Raw genomic sequence first — 17908 nt, 5'->3', positions numbered from 1 at the left:
CAGGGGGACAACTTACAGGAGCCTTTGCGAATCTGACACCATCCAGATGTTCTGGATGTCGTCTCCCACAAGACTCGGCCTGCACAGCTGGGAGTTGCAATCCAAGATATTTGGAACACCGCAGGTTCGCTAAGGTTGTTTGTGTGGTTCTCCTTGATTTTGTGTGTGTGTGTGTGTGTGTGTGTGTGTGAGGGGTTGTGGCATCAAGAGCGGAGGTCCTCAACTCTGCAGGAAACAGGCCAGAGCCATAGATTCCCCCCTCTCTTAAGAGGTCGCCGGCATTATTAATTCCTTATTCCGTTAGCTGGAAACCAGGATTATCCTCTCTGTGCGCAAATTCATTTTAACATCAGGGAGATTAGCAGCATGTAAATGCAGCTGATTTCAAGGGCTTTTCCTTTCTGCGGAAAAGACGCGTGTATTTTGGGGAGGGGCGAGGGAGCGTTGCAGGAAGCTTAGAGGCAGTGTTTTAAACTCTCTGCCATTTGCTGCGATTTGAAATCCGTAGAGCACTCTGCTTTCACAGAATTGTGGAGTCGGAAGGGCCCCAGGGTCATCTAGTCCAACCCCCTGCAGTGCAAGAATTTCAACTAAAACATCCAGGACAGATGGCCATCTGACCTCTGCTTAGAAACCTCCAAGGAAGGAGAGTTCACAACCTCCCAAGGGAGACTGTTCCACTGTCGAACAGCTCTTGCTGTCAGAAAGAGAAAGCACTACATGCAGTGTTGAGCTGAACTATGGAACTCACCGCCACAGGATTATAGAATTATAGAACGGCAGAGCTGGAAAATACCCTGAGGGTCATTTAGTCCAATCCCCTGCAAAGGGGGACTCTCGACCGAAGCATCCATTTGGCGGGGGGAAGGAAAGGGAGAGAGGTGAGAGAAGAGCTATAGCTCAGTGGAAAGGCACCTCCTTTGCAGGTTCAAGCCCAACTGCATCCCCAGGGAGGTAGGACTCGGGGAGATGTTCTGCCTGAAGCCCTGTAGACTTGTTATCGGGTCGGTTTAGGCACCGCTGAACTAGATGAGCCAGCAGCCACACTCTTGTCTCAAGGCAGCTTCGTATGACAGAGAGAGAACCCAGAGCCACAAAAAAACGAATTCAGACTAAAGCTGGCAGCCAAGGTTGAACATCTAGAAGCTTTATTTAAACCCTTTACAATAGGTAAGAATCACAACATCAAATCCGGAAACAGCTGCTTTTAAAAACGGAGACAGTCAGTAACTATTACAAGTCCGAGGACAGGAGAGGAAGGTAAACAGAAGCAAACAGGTTTTAAGATCCTGCCGTCGTGACAGCAGGGCCCTCTGAGCTCCCACCCGGACAGGTTTGTCCAACCACCTCTCTCCTGCGTTCCAGGGGCCATCGCACCCATGCATTCTCTTAACACACCCCTTCCCTCCCTCCCTCCCTCCCGCGCCCCAGCACCACCCGGCTAGGCTATTGTGGGAACACCTGCGTAATTCTACCTCCATGCGCAGCCATGGCCAGGAGTGGCGCTCCCTTCTGGTTGCACAGCCGCACCGGGCAAAGTCCTGCGAGATGGCTCTGGCCCTTCGCCAAGGAGGCACCTCAGCAACAACTCCCAGCAGTCCACAAGCCAGCTGGGAGGGCACCAGCTTGGCGAAGGCTGTCCTACGGCTACAGCAATGATTTTTGCGCGCACACACACAAGGCAGGCATTTTCGCCAAGGCCGCCCCAATCTCTCTGCCTCCCTTTGCAAGGCCGGTGCTCGTTCCCGCTCATTCGAGATGGGCAAATCACCCGCTGTAGTGGCACAGATAACCTAACCGCTTCCATCTACCCTCTTGCCCTTTCTGTACTGTCGCCAAAGCGAGGGGAGAGGAAGGGGTGTTTCTTAATCCGGATGGTGCTCGTAATAGACTGCAGGGGATGGAAGCTCGATTGATCTCCCGATATTGTTCAGAGGCGGGAGAGGAATGGCACCTGCTCTCTTGAGTTCCTGCAAGCCCTCGTAGGAAACACGCCAGCAGCCGCTCTGCCTTTTCTGATGTCATCACCACTCCGAGAAGGGGCTTCAAGCAGCGCATCCTGGCCGTTACGAAGAGGACACCTTGTTTGGTTCTCCAGCTAACTGAGCGGCCGTTGCCCGTTCTGCCATGGCTTCCCCAACCTGGGGCGCTCCAGCAGGTTTGAACTACAACTCCCAACAGGGCCTGTTGGGAGTTGTAGTTCAAACCTGCTGGGGCGCCCCAGGTTGGGGGCACCTGTGATAAAACTATAAGAATCTTTACAAGCAAAGTGGAGAGTTCACGGCGTTTTACTCGCTTTAACCACTCGGCGTTGAGCTGCAGCTCCACCCTGTCCAAGTACAGCCACAATTGAATCGGTACTTTTTATTTCCCAGAGCCTCCTTGGCGAATCTAAAGACCCCGGCATGCCAAAACTTCAGCCAGCATCCTTCGTCCCTCTGGACCAGCCCTGATACAGTTGGGTGTGTGCATGGCTTTCCTGAGCCTGTCCGCCCCACGATGGAAGGGAATCAGAAATGCCAGACGAATCAGAAATGCCTCTTGCAAGCTACTCTGTCGTACAGTAGCCCAAGTGGCGAAAAGTACATTCAGGGTAAAGACAGGTGTTCGTTTTAAGAGCGAGGGAGGCATACTGATGATGTCCCCCACTGCTCTGCAAATCAAAACAGTTTCTCTTTCCGGACCAAAACAGGTCTGCAGGTTCTCCAAGTAACTCTGCGTGAAAAGAGCCGGTGGAGGGGGGGGAAGAGGATAGACTTGTGCAGAGCACCTATTGGCTAGCTGCTGTGCCATCAACAACCGCTTCCACCCCGTCACGTAGTTTTGCAACTGTTTTAAGAATGCTTGCAGATCGTATTTTGGAGGAGGTAAGGCAAAGGATGGAAATTAGCATGAGCATGCTGCTTTTAATAATAATAATAATAATAATAATAATAATAATAATAATAATAGTGGTGATGAGGCTGGCTTGATGTGCAAGGCTAGAGCAAGACACAGATGGATGCCTAATGGGTTAAGGGCCCACTCTGACAGCTCTTAAAAGCCTACAGCTGTCTTTACCCTCAAATCGTCTGCAAGGAAGGCGAAGAATTACCCAGGGCCGGCAGAGAGGCGTCCAGGCTGCCGCCAGAGCCCTATACAGCCTCTCACCCGGGCCTCTTGATCCAGACCCATCTCTGCTTGGCTGCAGATAACCCAATTCCTGCTCTGTTTTGTGCGTACCACTGATATGTGACACTACGGCGCTGAAACCCACGTCTGTGGCCACATTTCTGCCCAAGAGGATGCAGCCGCCAAGCGCATCACCCAAGATGGCAGGACCACACACACACACACACACACCCCATGCCAGCTGAAGGCAGCAAGTCCCTCACCTCCGAGCCTCTATGCCACACACTTTCTTCACCAGCGTGTTCCACCCTGACCGTTATCACAAGGTGTTCCCTGGGTTAAGAGTGCCCCTGTGCCTCTTGCGAAAAGCAGAATCTCTCCTAATTCCCTGGGGACCAGTTGATGGCTACCTCAACCAGCTGCCTCCTAATCCACCACCCGACCAGCTGGCTAATCTCCTGGCTCGCTGCCCAAGCAAAGGGGCTGTCTTGAGAAGCTTCTTGATTCCCTTCCCCGTTCATCAAGCAATTCCCTGAAAGCAAAGTGCATTTTCAAAACGCCAGGAACTGCGCTTCCCTTCCCCTTGGTCCAACCAGGGCACCCTCACACCGAACACGTGTCGCTGCAGATTAGGCATGAGGGATCTCTTCCGTTGTTTCTGGGCTGCATTTGTAATCCTCAGGTTCAGGCTGAGGGGAGCCAAACAAAACCTAGAGCGCCACGGGCTCCCCATCCCCAGTGGCGATGAGGCTGGGGTCGCCGTTTAGTGTGCAACTGGCCAGGCCTGTGGGCCTCACCACTGAACGCAATGATCAATAACACACCCAATATTCTATGGCAACGGCATAGTGCAAGGGAGGAAGGACAGTCATGGAGAAGCTATCTGGCGAAGCCTCATCTTCTTTCTGAGGAACCCCAAGGAAAGCAAGAGGAAAAAGCACCCCCTAAAAGGACGCCGCAAAACTACAATTCACCTCCAGGTTAAAAAACTACACACCCAAGTTGCATTCTTATATCTAACCAGTGCCACTGTTCGTTCCACCATCCAAGCTCAACTCAGCTTCATTTTCCGGGAATGATGCCCAACACGGACGACCTTGCCCAACAACACAAAACTTCCAAGGTTCTGCGGAACTCTGATCCCCGATGGAAAGAACACAGACCTACGGTTTCTGTAAACCACGGGTGGAAAAGAGGTGTCCTCCAACTGCGGATGGACTCCAACTCCCATTGACCCCGCCCAGGCTGCATGGCCAATGGGAAAGGACGATGGGAGTTGGAGTCAAAGATCTGGAGAACCTTGGGATTCCTCAGCCTGGTTGTTAACTGCCCAAAGCTCAAATAGGGAGCGAGTTACACAGCTACATGTGCACGGGTGTGTCTTGCTGCCTCCTCCTTCCTCAAGCCCGTTTACGCCACGCCTCTGCCAAAATGGGTCACCTGGATCGTCTACCCTAAGCCAAACACTCTCCTGCAAATTGGCCAACTCACGAGGGAGGCTGGTTGTGACGTGCAGAGCTGCAGTTTCCACTTGCTGTAAGAAGTGCTGCCCTGGGAAGAAAAACCTAACCATGACCTCCCAGGGTTGTGCCTCTTAGGTGGAAAAACTGGATGGCAGTTCCCTCTACAACATTAGCTGGCACGAGGCCACGATCCACGAGGGCGTTCTTCCATTGGGGATTCCACAGGAGAACGTCCCATCCCAATGGACTGTGGCCTCATGGTTCAGGTGCATCTTTCACCCTTACCAGTACCCAAATAAATATCTATGGCCACATTTTTCAGCTGCACTGAAACCTGACGGTCAAACAGAACAAAGATCTAAGCCAGGTTCCCAAACACAGCCCTGGGAGCAAGGGCGGTTCATTTATTGCTTTCACTTCTTAGCCTAACAGCCACCGCCTCTAATACTTCTCATGATCCGTTTTGTAAAAAATACCTACGTAACCCCCCCTCCCAATTGAAATCTGCTCCTGCCCCTCCAAAACAAGAGGGAGGAAAAGGAGACCAGCGCTGGGCTACGAAAGCCCTTTCTCCCCACCCCACCCTGCCCCTCCCCAGAATTGCAGTATTTACAACGTACTTTCAAATCTAAAATTGCATTGTTGTAAAAATCCTTATTAGAAACCAAAGCTGGGGACTAAGAAAAACTTCCCCGTAGCAATCGTCTTTAAGCGTCTCTCCGGGTCTAAGGCTAAAAACACAGGCACGACACGTGTTAAGTGAGCGTGTTGTGCGGGAACGAGTGCACGCACACCACAGAACTGGGCGCAACCGGAACCTGCACATGTTCTCAAGACAGGCGGGTGCTAATATTGACCACCTTAAAGTGATTCGGGTCGGGAACAAAGAAGGAATCGACAACCCTTTACAAGACACTTTTTTTTTGCGCTATCACGGAAGATAAAGTGCAATGTTATTTGACTTCCCAAGTGAGAGTCCTCAAGCGACGGATCATAGGAGAAAGACATCTGGGCATCGTTGCAAACCGGAGAAGGACCCTCTGGCAAACAAAAGTCAATTGCTCCTCAACTTGGAGGTCAGAGGAAAGGGAAGCCAAGACAACGGGGCTTCCTGCTGAAGTATCTCAGCCCCCAAACACTTTTCTGCGAAAGAAGCTGCGAGTCTCAGCTTCTTTTCGTTCTTTTTTAAAGCAGGCGCCCCACAAGCTTCGTAGGGCTGGAGGTGGATGAGGCAACTGCTTGCCTTTCTACGGAAGCCCAGGAAGCTCCCATTTCCGAGCACACAGGCTGTCCTTATTGCTTCAAGGGACAAGTTTCCCTGTCGGACGAGGGGGTCGCCTAAGCAAGCGCACCCCTTCTGCCATCACCACCCCCTTGGCCTGGCAGCGGGGAGGTCAGCGGAGTGGAAAACCCAAGCCGGTGTTTAGAGGTTGGGCGAGAGACCGGGAGACGTCATCAGCCGCAGGGCAGGGATGTAGACTGGAGGGGAAGGGAGCCATGCTTGGCAGGTGGAAGTGGAGATCTCAAAGGGCTGGAACACAAAAACGCGCACACACACAAGTGGACCTGCTCCGCTAGGAAGACGCTGCCGCCCAGGGATGCTGCTAAAGCGGCACAAGGCAGCGTCTTGCTCCTGGGGCGAGCAGTTCCACTGTTTATACGCCCCTCCGACTCAGGAAAAAACCTCCCTGGAGGAGCCAGGAATCCAAAATCTAAGCAGGGGAACCAGTTCGATGAGACGTTCACCTACGCAAACCTCATCGGGGCAAGTGGGGAGGTACCACTGGGCTTTTGCTACACCACCCATTTGAAGGAGGCTTTCCACAGGGCCTGGCCCTCAAAGCAGAGGAGATTTGGGGGTGTCTCCTATTACATCCCTGTCTTCAGCTTCCACCGCCTGCATTGCCTGTTTGAAACAAAAGGTTGGAGTTGGCACGACAAGGTCTCTCAGGGAAATGCCAGGACAGGAGGAGGAGGTGGTGGTACCGGGGTGGCGGATGGGAACGTGCGGGGAAGCTGCACAGCAACGTGTAACAACGTGGGTGGGGGGCTTCCTGAGATCTGGAGGGTGGGAGAGCCGGTGGGCAGGTGCAGCAAGCTTTGCAACAGACTCGGAAGCAGACTTGGAATCAGCGTGGCCGAGATGGAAGGTGGGCAAGATGGATCACAAGCACACATACATATATTTCTGAACACAGACAGGCCCCTTTCTAGGTGCAAAACCTGCAACTTCCTCCTCAAAAAGTTTCTAGAGTATTCCAAGGAGGGGAAGGGAGATGCGATTCATGAGATTTCAGCATACCGTTTTGATGCCAAAAAGGGCGAAGAAAAAAAGCCCCGCTAAGGTTTTAAAAAGCCATTTTATTAGAAACCATGCAACCTTTAATATTTATATATATATATTTATATATATATATATAAAAACAACAACCACAAGTGCAATATGTATTTTGTGTGTGAATGCAGACCCTGGGTTTGCTGTGTTGCTGAAAAGCACACTGTGACCAAGAGATAAAGGGGGGGGGGGGGAGAGCTGTGCTATCATCGCTCCTCCTTCCCACAGCCATCATCTCCTGCCTGCCTCGCAGCAGAAGTCTGCCTACAAAACAACCCACCCCCACCCCGCCGCCCAAATATTTGTTCCCTGCGGTTTGGGTTCCCCCCTCTTCCTTTCAGAATTCCCCCACGACTCTCACAACACACCATTTTCAAAGTTTTATTTACATTTCGTTTTAGTGTCATTTGCAATGCAAAAAAAAATTAATAAAATTGCCGAAGGTGCTCAAACTCTTGTTGCCAACACTCCCCACGCCCCACAAGCCCCATCCAACCCATACCCACCCCTAGAAGAAAAAACGGGTCTTTTCTTCCAGAGGAGAGCAATCTCTGCCTCTTTCTCTCCTTGGCACCTTCAGATCACCTAGCCAGCCCCATGCAGACGCTGCCTTTCGTCAGACCCTCAACACTTTCCCATGACCCTCTTGGTATTTTGGGGGGGGGCAGCAGTCTCCCCACACCCCTCCCTCCCCAACTCTGACAGGATGCCCCACTGCCAGTGGTGAGCTTCCTTATAAATGCCAGACTCCACCCCAGCTCCAAGGTGCACAGATCCCGGAGCCAAACCCATCGTGCCTTCAGGATTAAATCCTGCAAATATATTCCCCTGCTCTTTCTCCAGGATGGGCAGCGGAGGATCGCCCGCCCCCCCCATGGGAACTAGATCCTGTTGAGATGCAATGCAGCAGACCCTCAAAAGAGCCAGGGCTTCTCTCTGCAGCAGTCAGTTAAAAAGGACCTTCATAGCTTTTTTGGGGGGGGGGGGAGCAGCGAACGCCATTTCTCTACCACCCACAACCTCCTCTCAATGCATCAACTTTTAACCAACGTGGCTCAATGCCTTTTTTTGCTCCATCATTTCAAAGTTTTTTTCCTTTTCCTTTTTAAGCACACACAAAAAATAAACACCACACACAAATGAAGAAAAAAAAAATAAAAAACGAAAGAAAAAGAACACAGTTAAAATGGCTGGATATGTCGATAAGAAGCCAGCAGCACTGCAGCAGCGGTTAACGTTTTTTTTAATTCTCCTATGGCAAAGGGCAAGGGGGGAAGGGAAGGGAGCGCGGTGAGCCTGCGGAAACAAGTGACAGAAATCGGCAAACACTTTATTGTACTTTTTTAAATCACAATGAGGAGGAGGAGGAGGGTTTGGGGACTGGGGGAGAGAAGGAGGTTAAGGAGTTAAAAGAGTTCCAAAAGAGAGTGAAATTATCATGTGTGAGAATAATAATAATATATAGACCAGCATTAAATAGTAGGCAGCGCGAAATGACGCAGGGCGAGGGGGCAAGGAGGTGGAAAGGGGTTGCTGGAGGGGGAAAGAGGGCAGCAAAGCTGACTCCCGCTAACTCCCATGTGGGTCTCGGGCTCCGCTACGAGTGGGGCAGACCAGCGTTCCCTCCCTAGTCCCCACACAGCAAGCCAAGAAGGACGGGACGAAATCAAAGCAACTCCAACGCACACTCGGACACCCCCCGGGGAGCCCATTTCTGCACCCAGAGATACCAACCAACCACCAGGGGCCACGGAGGCTCTCGGGGGCAGCCTGGCACGCTCCAGAGAGGTCCCCTGCCGTGGGGCAGGGAGGCCAGCCCATCTTTCCAGGGCCAAACAAAGCCAGGCTCCGGGTCAAGGGAGACGAGCTTCTCGCGAGCGGGAGGAGGGCAGGAGGAATGCGGGAAGGGGGCAGAGTCACAAGCCTTGCTGAGGAAGAGCGGCCGCCGTCTCTTCCGCGAGGGGAGCCTGCCGTGGCAGCGGCGGTGGCGGCGGCTGCAGAGAGGTGGAGGCGGCCGAGGCCAGGCTTTCGCTGACCGAGGTGCTGCGCCGTGGGGAGGTGCCGCCGGAGAAGACAGGGGGGTGGTTGGAGGCTGTGGGGTCCGCCCCGTGGTCCGTGCGGGCCTTGGCCTTCTCACGGAACATCAGCTTGTGGGACTCAATCTGCAGCGACACAAGGGGGAGCGGGGGGAAGACGGCAATGGGGGTGGGGAGGGAGGAAAAGGGGGGGCGGAAGGAAGGCGACACCAGAATGTCATCGTTAGATGCCTGGAAAATAAAAGGGCAGGTGGCTTCATTAACAAGGCGGCGCGCCGGGACGTTTCCTCTCCCTTTCCCTCCCACTTCAGAAGTCGGTAACAGGGACGGTGGGGGGCGGGTTAAGTCGCCCAGTCCCTCCGCACTCTGCCTCTCCTACTAGGGAGGAGGGCAAGGACTTCTGCTGCCTCCGAGAAGGTTCCTTAGGAAAAGCTGCCTGGTGTCCCAACCCCAATTTCCGCCTCCCTCTCTCATCACCCCTCACCTCCCGCTCGCCCCCCATCATCGCAAAGCACCTTTGGGGAGGCACAGAGGAAGGCCTGGCACTTACTTGTTTCTTGTATGTGAGTGTCGAAGCACTGAATTTCCCTTTGGTCGCCGCCGCCACCCTGGGCGGGCGTGGGCAGCCCTACGCCATTCTCCTGCGTGGGGGGGCTGCCACCTGGCGGGGGGGCGGTCACAGCTCCGTTCTGCGGGGCTGCCTCCTCGCCCCCCTCGGTCTACAATGAAACAATGGGGTGGGGGAGGACAATGAGGCGTCAATACAAGGATGGGAATGGGATGCGGCGAGATGAAGGTGGGGGAGGCACCAGAGAGATGGACAGGTGTGTGGCGTTCCCAAAGCAAAGGAAGGGTTGGACTCTGATTAATAAAATACACACAGAGGCTTGGCCAGCAAGACTCTGGGAGGAGTGCGTATAATAATCTGTCTCTCCGCCCCTTGGCCCAGGTCGTTTTATTCACAAAAGAACTTTTTACACAGTGTTTGTAAGAACCAATCAGATTTCCTCTGAGCATTTCAAAAAACCCCACGTGGGGACAAAATTAGATCAGAAGAAATTATTTTAACTACAAAGAAACTAATTCCTACTTGAGCATACATAGTAGTCCAGAGTAAATAAAATAGGAAGCAATGCTTTTAGGAAACCTGGAGGTCATAAACAGCAGTAAACGGTATTTACCATCTCCTTGTGAACTCTCTTCCTGGCTCCAAGATTAACAACAGCTACATCGAAGAAACTGCCTACTATCTTTATGTACTGAGGATGCCTGATGAAGCAACTGGCCTGTGTTTCAGAATGCTTATACGTGCCTGTCAGGCGTAGAAAATGAACAGTAGAGAAAATGGCCAGAAATGCCGAGGCTTGTGGGATTTGATCAGAAATTATTGTCAATGAATCAAACCCAGTCAACGCAATGCTTTCATCGCTGACACATTGGCTTGCTCCATATTTCATAATTCCTCATCGTAATCCCATCTGATCACTTCACAGGTGGGAGGGGCTCCTCTTAGGAGGTGGCCTGCAACGCCTACACAGGTAAACCTGTATGAGCCTCACGAGGGAGGGAACAAAGGCAACCTAGCCTCAACAGCCCTGAACCACTGCATGCTCCTCGCCTCGCTGGCCTCCTTCCTATTGCTGCCACCACCTTCTCCTTTCTTTGATCAACACACAAGACGCTCACTGAAATCTGTATGTGATTTCAGGACCCTAATGTTGAGATACTGCCAGGGAGACGGGGGCATCAGGCAGGCCCCCAGCTGGCTCCAGCCACCGGCCGGCAGCCGGGCAATCACCGGTCTCCCTTGGAACAGTATCAATCAGCGACATGAGCCTCTGAAATCTTCAGAGGACTGTACACGCTCTATCAGCAGAGTGAATAAATCTCACAACGGAAGAGGCGGACAGAGCCATGTGTATGCATTATCTACAGCATAGTTCAGGAACAAAGGAAAACATGTCTGCTTCCTTTCGTCTCCAGCGAAACAGCAGTACAAAAGCAAAATACAAAACGGAAGTTCCCAGCAAGTGCTGGAAGTGAACAGGCATGTGACACACAACAGTCGTGCCTGTTCACTTTTAAGGTGGAACGGAACTATATCCTAACATCTAATCCTTACTTTTTTGGACTGCCCCTGCATGCGAAGGTAGGCTCTGGCGGACAGAGTGGGTCCAATGGTCAAGAAAGCGGTTTCTGCACGTGGAGCAGGGGGGAAGTGGGGCAGATGAGGCTAATCCACTAGGAAGGGAGCCCATCTAGGAGAGGGAAAACTCTGATCCTAAACTTCCACTGCCTTATGGGATATCTTCAGGAGAACAAAAGGCTAAGGAGTAAACCCTACATAGATCTGAAGTCCGCATGATGGTTGGATAGCTCCGTGTACTACTACTACTACTACTACTACTAATTTATTATTTATACCCCACCCATCTGGCTGGGTTTCCACAGCCACTCTGGGGAACTATCACCCCTAGCCAAGCTGGCTGCAGGTAATGGGGCCAACGTAGTTCAACATCTGGGGGCCCAAGGTGAAGGACTCTCCCCTGATGGGAAGGAGCTGGGCGGGGCTTTACAAGGTATAATTCCGGGCCCTGTTTTCAAATTCTCGTATTTATGCACACGTGTGCAAACCGAGGGAGAAGGCAGAGGAGCTTTGCTTCTGTTTATGCACGCAATGTACACACATGCTGCAGGGAAGAAGGGAATGGGTTCCCTCTCCACGCCCAGGTGCCAGGTAAATACCCAAAATGCATTTCTAAGAACTTAATCGCTCAGTGTGGCAGCACCTATACTGCTCTCACTGAATGCTTTTCAGCACCTGATAAAAACCCTTTTTTTAAAGGCAAGCCTGTCCAGATGCTTAGAAAGTTGATGCGAGTTTTAATACGTTGTTAGTTACTGTAAACCAGCCTTTCTCAACCTGTGGGTCCCCAGGTGTTGTTGAACTACAACTCCCATCACCCCTAGCTAGCAAGGCCAGAGCTCAGGGATGATGGGAGTTGTAGTCCAACAACATCTGGGGACCCACGGGTTGAGAACCGCTGCTAAACGTTTCAAAAGTCTTAAAATGATTGCCATGTGAATTCTTCTTTTTTTGAGAGGTCGTTGTTGTTATTTTTAACAAGCGAATTTTATGAAACAAACGAATAGCCTCCGATACTTATGAAGCCCTAAAAGGGGTAGGTGGGTGGGTGGAATGTCCTGGGGGGTCCGTTCAGCACCCTCCATCGGGTGGCACCGTGGAAATGAATGTGAGGCTGGCAATGTGAGGATGGCAGGACGGACGGGTGGCCGCACACAGGAGGGGGGGAACCACAGGGGGCAAGGAGGGACCCATGCCTGGGTGCCGCCTGAAGCATACCTTCACGGTGCCTCCAGCCGGGACGTGCCCTACGTTGTCCAGAGAGCCCACTTTGGCCTGGGCTTTCTCCTTGAAGTTCAGCTTCTGGTTTTCAATCTTGACGTCTCCGCCGCCTGGAGCAATGAAGGGAGAGTGTTACCCGAGGGAGGTGGTGCTGTTGCCAGGAGCCCGGCAGTTAAAAGCACCCCACAGCTTGCTTCCTCTCGATGTGGGTTGAAGTATGTATGAGGGCTGTAATGTTTAACCAATTAAGAGGGGGGGACCTCAAATTCTACAGTTCTATGAAGTTGGTAAAAGAAGCTGGTAAAATGCGATCTTGACTATGCTACCACTCAGTGGATTTGTAACTGGCTGACTGACCGAACCCAAAGGGTGCTCATCAATGGTTCCTCTTCATCCTGGAGAAGAGTGACTAGTGGGGTGCCACAGGGTTCTGTCTTGGGCCCGGTCTTATTCAACATCTTTATCAACGACTTGGATGATGGACTCAAGGGCATCCTGATCAAATCTGCAGATGACACCAAACTGGGAGGGGTGGCTAACAGCCCAGAGGACAGGATCACACTTCAAAACAACCTTGACAGATTAGAGAACTGGGCCAAAACAAAGAAGATGAATTTTAACAGGGAGAAATGTAAAGTATTGCACTTGGGCAAAAAAAATGAGAGGCACAAATACAAGATGGGTGACACCTGGCTTGAGAGCACTACATGTGAAAAGGATCTAGGAGTCTTGGTTGACCACAAACTTGACATGAGCCAACAGTGTGACGCGGCAGCTAAAAAAGCCAATGCAATTCTGGGCTGCATCAATAGGAGTATAGCATCTAGATCTGGCAGACGAAGGTGATCGACTACATGGGACTGGCAGAGATGACGAGCAGAATCCGTGACCAAGGGAAAGAGACAGTGGAGGAAGACTGGAAGAAATTCAAATTTTATCTTAAAAATTCTTGTAAAATTACTGAGTGTTAAAATGTCATGGGTAAAGTATAGCAGATTTGCAGAGATATGACTGGATAAGAGGAAAGAAAAGGGTTATAGAAAGGAATTTATAAGTAATTCGGACCAGGGGTTGCTGAAAAAAGTTTAAAACAGGGATGCAGAAAAGGGAGGCATGGGGAAGTCGTTGAAATTGGGTATATGAAAAAATTTATGAAATTATACATGTTTATATGTTTGTTTGTCAGTGTTTGTTGTTTGTATTGTCTTATATTATATGTTGAAAAACTAATAAAAATTTTATAAAAATATATATATATATATAGCATCTAGATCAAGGGAAGTAATAGTGCCACTGTATTCTGCTCTGGTCAGACCTCACCTGGAGTACTGTGTCCAGTTCTGGGCACCACAGTTCAAGAAGGACACTGACAAACTGGAACGTGTCCAGAGGAGGGCAACCAAAATGGTCAAAGGCCTGGAAACGATGCCTTATGAGGAACGGCTAAGGGAGCTGGGCATGTTTAGCCTGGAGAAGAGGAGGTTAAGGGGTGATATGATAGCCATGTTCAAATATATAAAAGGATGTCACATAGAGGAGGGAGAAAGGTTGTTTTCTGCCGCTCCAGAGAAGCGGACACGGAGCAATGGATCCAAACTACAAGAAAGAAGATTCCACCTAAACATTAGGAAGAACTTCCTGACAGTAAGAGCTGTCCGACAGTGGAATTTGCTGCCAAGGAGTGTGGTGGAGTCTCCTTCTTTGGAGGTCTTTAAGCAGAGGCTTGACAACCATATGTCAGGAGTGCTCTGATGGTGTTTCCTGCTTGGCAGGGGGTTGGACTCGATGGCCCTTGTGGTCTCTTCCAACTCTAGGATTCTATGATTCTATGAAATCCATCAAGAACACACACACACACTTCTGCACGTCTGAAAAGGTGTCTCATTTTCAGCAGTCAGAAGCATAAACTACCGTATTTTTTGCTCTATAAGACGCATTCGCCCCCTCCTAAATGTAAGGGGAAATGTGTGTGCGTCTTATGGAGCGAATGCAGGTGGGAGGCTCTGCTCAGCGCTCCCTTTAAAGAGCCGTGTGGACCATGTGTGTGGCTCTTGGGGGCTTTTCCTCGAGGAGAGATAAGGGCTGCCCTTCTCCCTCCTCGGGGAAAAAGCCCCCAAGAGCTGCACACACGTTCCGTGCGCTCTTTAAAGGGAGCGCAGCCCTGGGGGAGCCTTCATCCTGCTGCCCTGAAGAGGCTTCGCGTGGCTACCCCAGAAGCCAAATCCCTCTTGCTGTTCTGGCTTTTGGGATTCAGAGTATTTTTTTTTCTTTTTTTCCTCCAAAAACTAGCTGCGTCTTATGGTCTGGTGCGTCTTATGGAGCGAAAAATACGGTGCATCAGCTCCTGCCAGCAGAGTTCTATTGTTTCTGGATTTATTTACAAAAAAATGTTTGCATACTACAGTGTCATTATCTATCTTTAAAAAACACAATGTACCACAGTTATTCATGCTGGCCACATGACCCAGAAGCTGTACACCAGCTCCCTCGGCCAATAAAGCGAGATGAGCGCCGCAACCCCAGAGTCGGCCATGACTGGACCTAATGGTCAGGGGTCCCTTTACCTTTAATGTCACATATTTTGAATGAGGGAATGGTTGGCAACCAGGAAAAACCTCTGGGTCTCCACGGCCCCTTTAAAACCGCAGGAGGAAGGTGCTTCCAGAAAGAGAGAAGAGGAAGGATGAGGTGCTCACCTGAGCCCAGGGCAACCCCGCCTCCCCACCATCCTCCCGCAGCCATTCCCCCTCTCACCTGGCTTATGCTTGATGTTTGCCTTTGAGCCGCACTTTGAAGACACTTTAGACAGGTCGATCTTCTTGTTCAGGATCTGCACCTGCAGGACACGAGGGGAGGAAAGAAGAAGGAAGGTTCTCAGGAACGAGGAACGCAAGGCCTGCTCTGTCAAGCTCAGCAGAAGAGATCTCCAGGGCTCCGCTGTTCCAGCACCCCCTCCACCCGGACTGGCCTGTTGGTTATGGGTGCAAGGCATGAGCCGCCACTGCTGCTGCCGTTCCAGGGACTTGCGAGGGGTGGGGCAGAAGGTGATCATGCAGCAAAAGGGCAGGGTGTGTGTGTTCTCAAAGCCCCATCCCAAAAGAAGGCATTTTTTAAAAAAAAGTTAGCGCACTGTGCCAAACCAGAGGCCGGAGAGCGGGCAGAGAAGACAGCGTCAGGCGTTACACATGCACCAGTCGGTGCTGGACAAATAATACTAATTAATGGTGCTGATTCGTCTTAATAATGGTGCTGAGTGCACTAAAACCCCCAGAGCGCTCCCTCAGCTTTACTGAGACGCTGGCTTGCAATGTATAGTTTCTTTTTTTTGGGGGGGGGGGTGGCTGCAGGGAGCACTGACAATAATTATAACATTATTTCCATTTTTATGTGTCCGCTTTCTCCCCGTGGCTGCCCAGGGCGGCCGCCCTGCCTTCCTAGAAAGAAATCTTGGGCATGGAGTTCAAAAGATGCACGCGTGTCCAGAATGTATTATGCAAAGTCTAGGAAATTTGCATAATTCATCCCAACTTTTCAAAGCACTTGGGGAGGGAGGGGAGAGGGGAGGGAGGGTGGAATGACGGAGGGGAAGGAGGGAGAATGTTTCAGGTTGCCTCTTGGAACAGAGGCAATAAGGCCGGGGTGGGGGGGAATTGTACAGGGCACGGAAGGCCTTGCCCACTCCCCCCCTTCTGGTACCTGCCTTCTTAAGTGCTCCTGGCATCCTTAAGCGTGGAGAGCCAATGGTGGTTTAATGCTTAAGACTCTCGGACTAGGACCTGGGAGAGCCCAGGGTTCTAATCCCGCCTTCCAACTTGGCCATGAAACTCCCTGGGTGACCCTGGGCTAGTCACCGCCTCTCAGCCTAATCTACCTCGCAGGATTGTCGTGGGGATTCAATAGGGAGGTGCATGTATGCCGCCTTGAGCTCCTTGGCAATTAAAGACTGTATTCTTTGCTCTATAAGACGCAGTTTTCCCCTCCTAAAAAGTAAGGGGAAATGTGTGTGCGTCTTATGGAGCGAATGCAGGCTGTGCAGCTATCCCAGGCTGCGCAGCGCTCCCTCTCGCTGTTCTAGCTTCTGGCTTAGCCGGGCGCAACCTCTTCAGGGCAGCGGGGAGCCTTCATCCCGCTGCCCTGAAGAGGCTGCGCAGCTATCCCAGAAGCTAGAACAGTGAGAGGGATCACTGCGCTCCCTCTCGCTGTTCTAGCTTCTGGCTTTGTTGTGCTCTGTCCCTTCTCCCTACGCGGGGAAAAGCCCCCAAGAGCCGAGCTCTCTTTAAAGAGCCTCGCGGAGCATGTGTGCGGCTCTTGGGGGCTTTTCCCCCGAGGAGGGAGAAGGGCAACCTGCCAGTGATGGGCTGCCCTTCTTCCTCCTCAGGGAAAAGCCTGTAAGCGACGCACACACGCTCCATGCGGCTCATGAAAGGGAGCGTTGAGCAGAGCCTGGGATGCATACAGGCTCTGCTCAGCGCTCCCTTTAAAGAATATTGTTTTTTCTTGCATTCCCCCTCTAAAAACTAGGTGCGTCTTATGGCAACCATGAGGACTAGGAAAATACGCGGCCTGCACGACAAAGCCTTGGGATGAACAGAAAAGTCAGAGCTCACGGCAACGTTTTCTTTTTGCGGCACTGCTTTTTGCGGGGCAGGATAAAGGAAGAGGGGGGTTCTAGTTTATATAGTAAGCCGGGAGGGGGCGGTTGCTTTGTGAAACCGTAAAACCCCAAAGCTATTCATATTCTACCACCGCCTCCCGTGGAAGCGAGTTCCGTAGTTTACATCCCTGCCAGGATTCATGTCCCTGCCACAGGGTGGAGAGGCTCAGGAGCGACTACGGGTAACTCCGGGGTCCTGTGTTGGTGGGGTGGAGGCGGGGGACGATGCGCTGGTGGCTGGTCTCTGTGTATCAGGGCACAGAAGGTTTCACGAACCCAACAGGTGGAAAAGCCCGTCCCGTCCAAGGCCGAGTTGGCCAGCTGTGGTGGTTCTACTCACATGGGTACTGCCCTGGCTGGGCCTGGGGGCGGTGGCCGACTGGGAGTGGACGCCCGAAGACGGCCTTGGGGCATTTGGAACCTGAAAACAATATTGAGCACTTTACTCTCCGGATCGAGAGGATGGACAGCTTCGATTTTTGTGGATCGAGGAGATGGAGAATGGAAGTGGGCGACAGCGTGAGAAGGAAGGAAGGAAGGAAGGAAGGAAGGAAGGAAGGAAGGAATTAAAGGTGCCACGAGACAGAGAGAGAGAGAGAGAGAGAGAGAGAGAGAGAGAGAGGCCAGAGCGGGCACAGTCCTTTCTTCTCAGAAGTTCTGGACAGGCCACAGAAATAAGTTGCATTTGAAAAGGGACAGCTTTATCAAATAAGGCTGGGGGGTTGGGTGTGATCCCTGCAGCTGGTTTTTTTGTTCTGGAGTGATTTTTATTCACAGGGGGAAGAGGGACAGAAGTTACAGATAAAACCCAGTAACGGAAGAGGTAATAGCTGCAAAATCAACATGGGAAAAGGAGATGCAAGGAAGGTCATTTTCTAGACTTGCAAAGAGAGAGTCTAAACACTTCTAGATTCAGGTAGAGTCAGAAATAGACTTGAAAGA

General features: G+C 51.5%; 2 protein-coding genes across 14 annotated transcripts in view; one reads left to right on the top strand and one right to left on the bottom strand.

Moving 5' to 3' along the window:
- LOC128423864 (cytochrome P450 2C25-like) overlaps positions 1-17908 on the top strand; it is a 227825-nt gene that overhangs the window by 154928 nt on the left and 54989 nt on the right. The window lies entirely within an intron of this gene.
- Positions 7889-17908, bottom strand: part of MAP4 (microtubule associated protein 4) — a 205236-nt gene continuing 195216 nt past the window's right edge. For 10 of the 13 annotated variants that reach the window (XM_053409372.1, XM_053409380.1, XM_053409375.1 and 7 more), the window contains 5 exons: positions 17307-17387; positions 15067-15148; positions 12310-12422; positions 9496-9664; positions 7889-9071 (listed from right to left, as the gene is read on the bottom strand). In XM_053409372.1, the coding sequence (XP_053265347.1) occupies positions 9067-9071; positions 9496-9664; positions 12310-12422; positions 15067-15148; positions 17307-17387 (450 nt within the window). In that variant the 3' untranslated portion in view covers positions 7889-9066. The remainder of the gene's footprint in view (positions 9072-9495; positions 9665-12309; positions 12423-15066; positions 15149-17306; positions 17388-17908) is intronic. The other 3 variants (XM_053409377.1, XM_053409381.1, XM_053409383.1) reach the window with 1 other exon arrangement.

This window comes from Podarcis raffonei, chromosome 12, assembly GCF_027172205.1.
Source record: "Podarcis raffonei isolate rPodRaf1 chromosome 12, rPodRaf1.pri, whole genome shotgun sequence".
NCBI lineage: Eukaryota > Metazoa > Chordata > Lepidosauria > Squamata > Lacertidae > Podarcis > Podarcis raffonei.
This window is presented reverse-complemented; position numbering and strand designations above follow the sequence as displayed.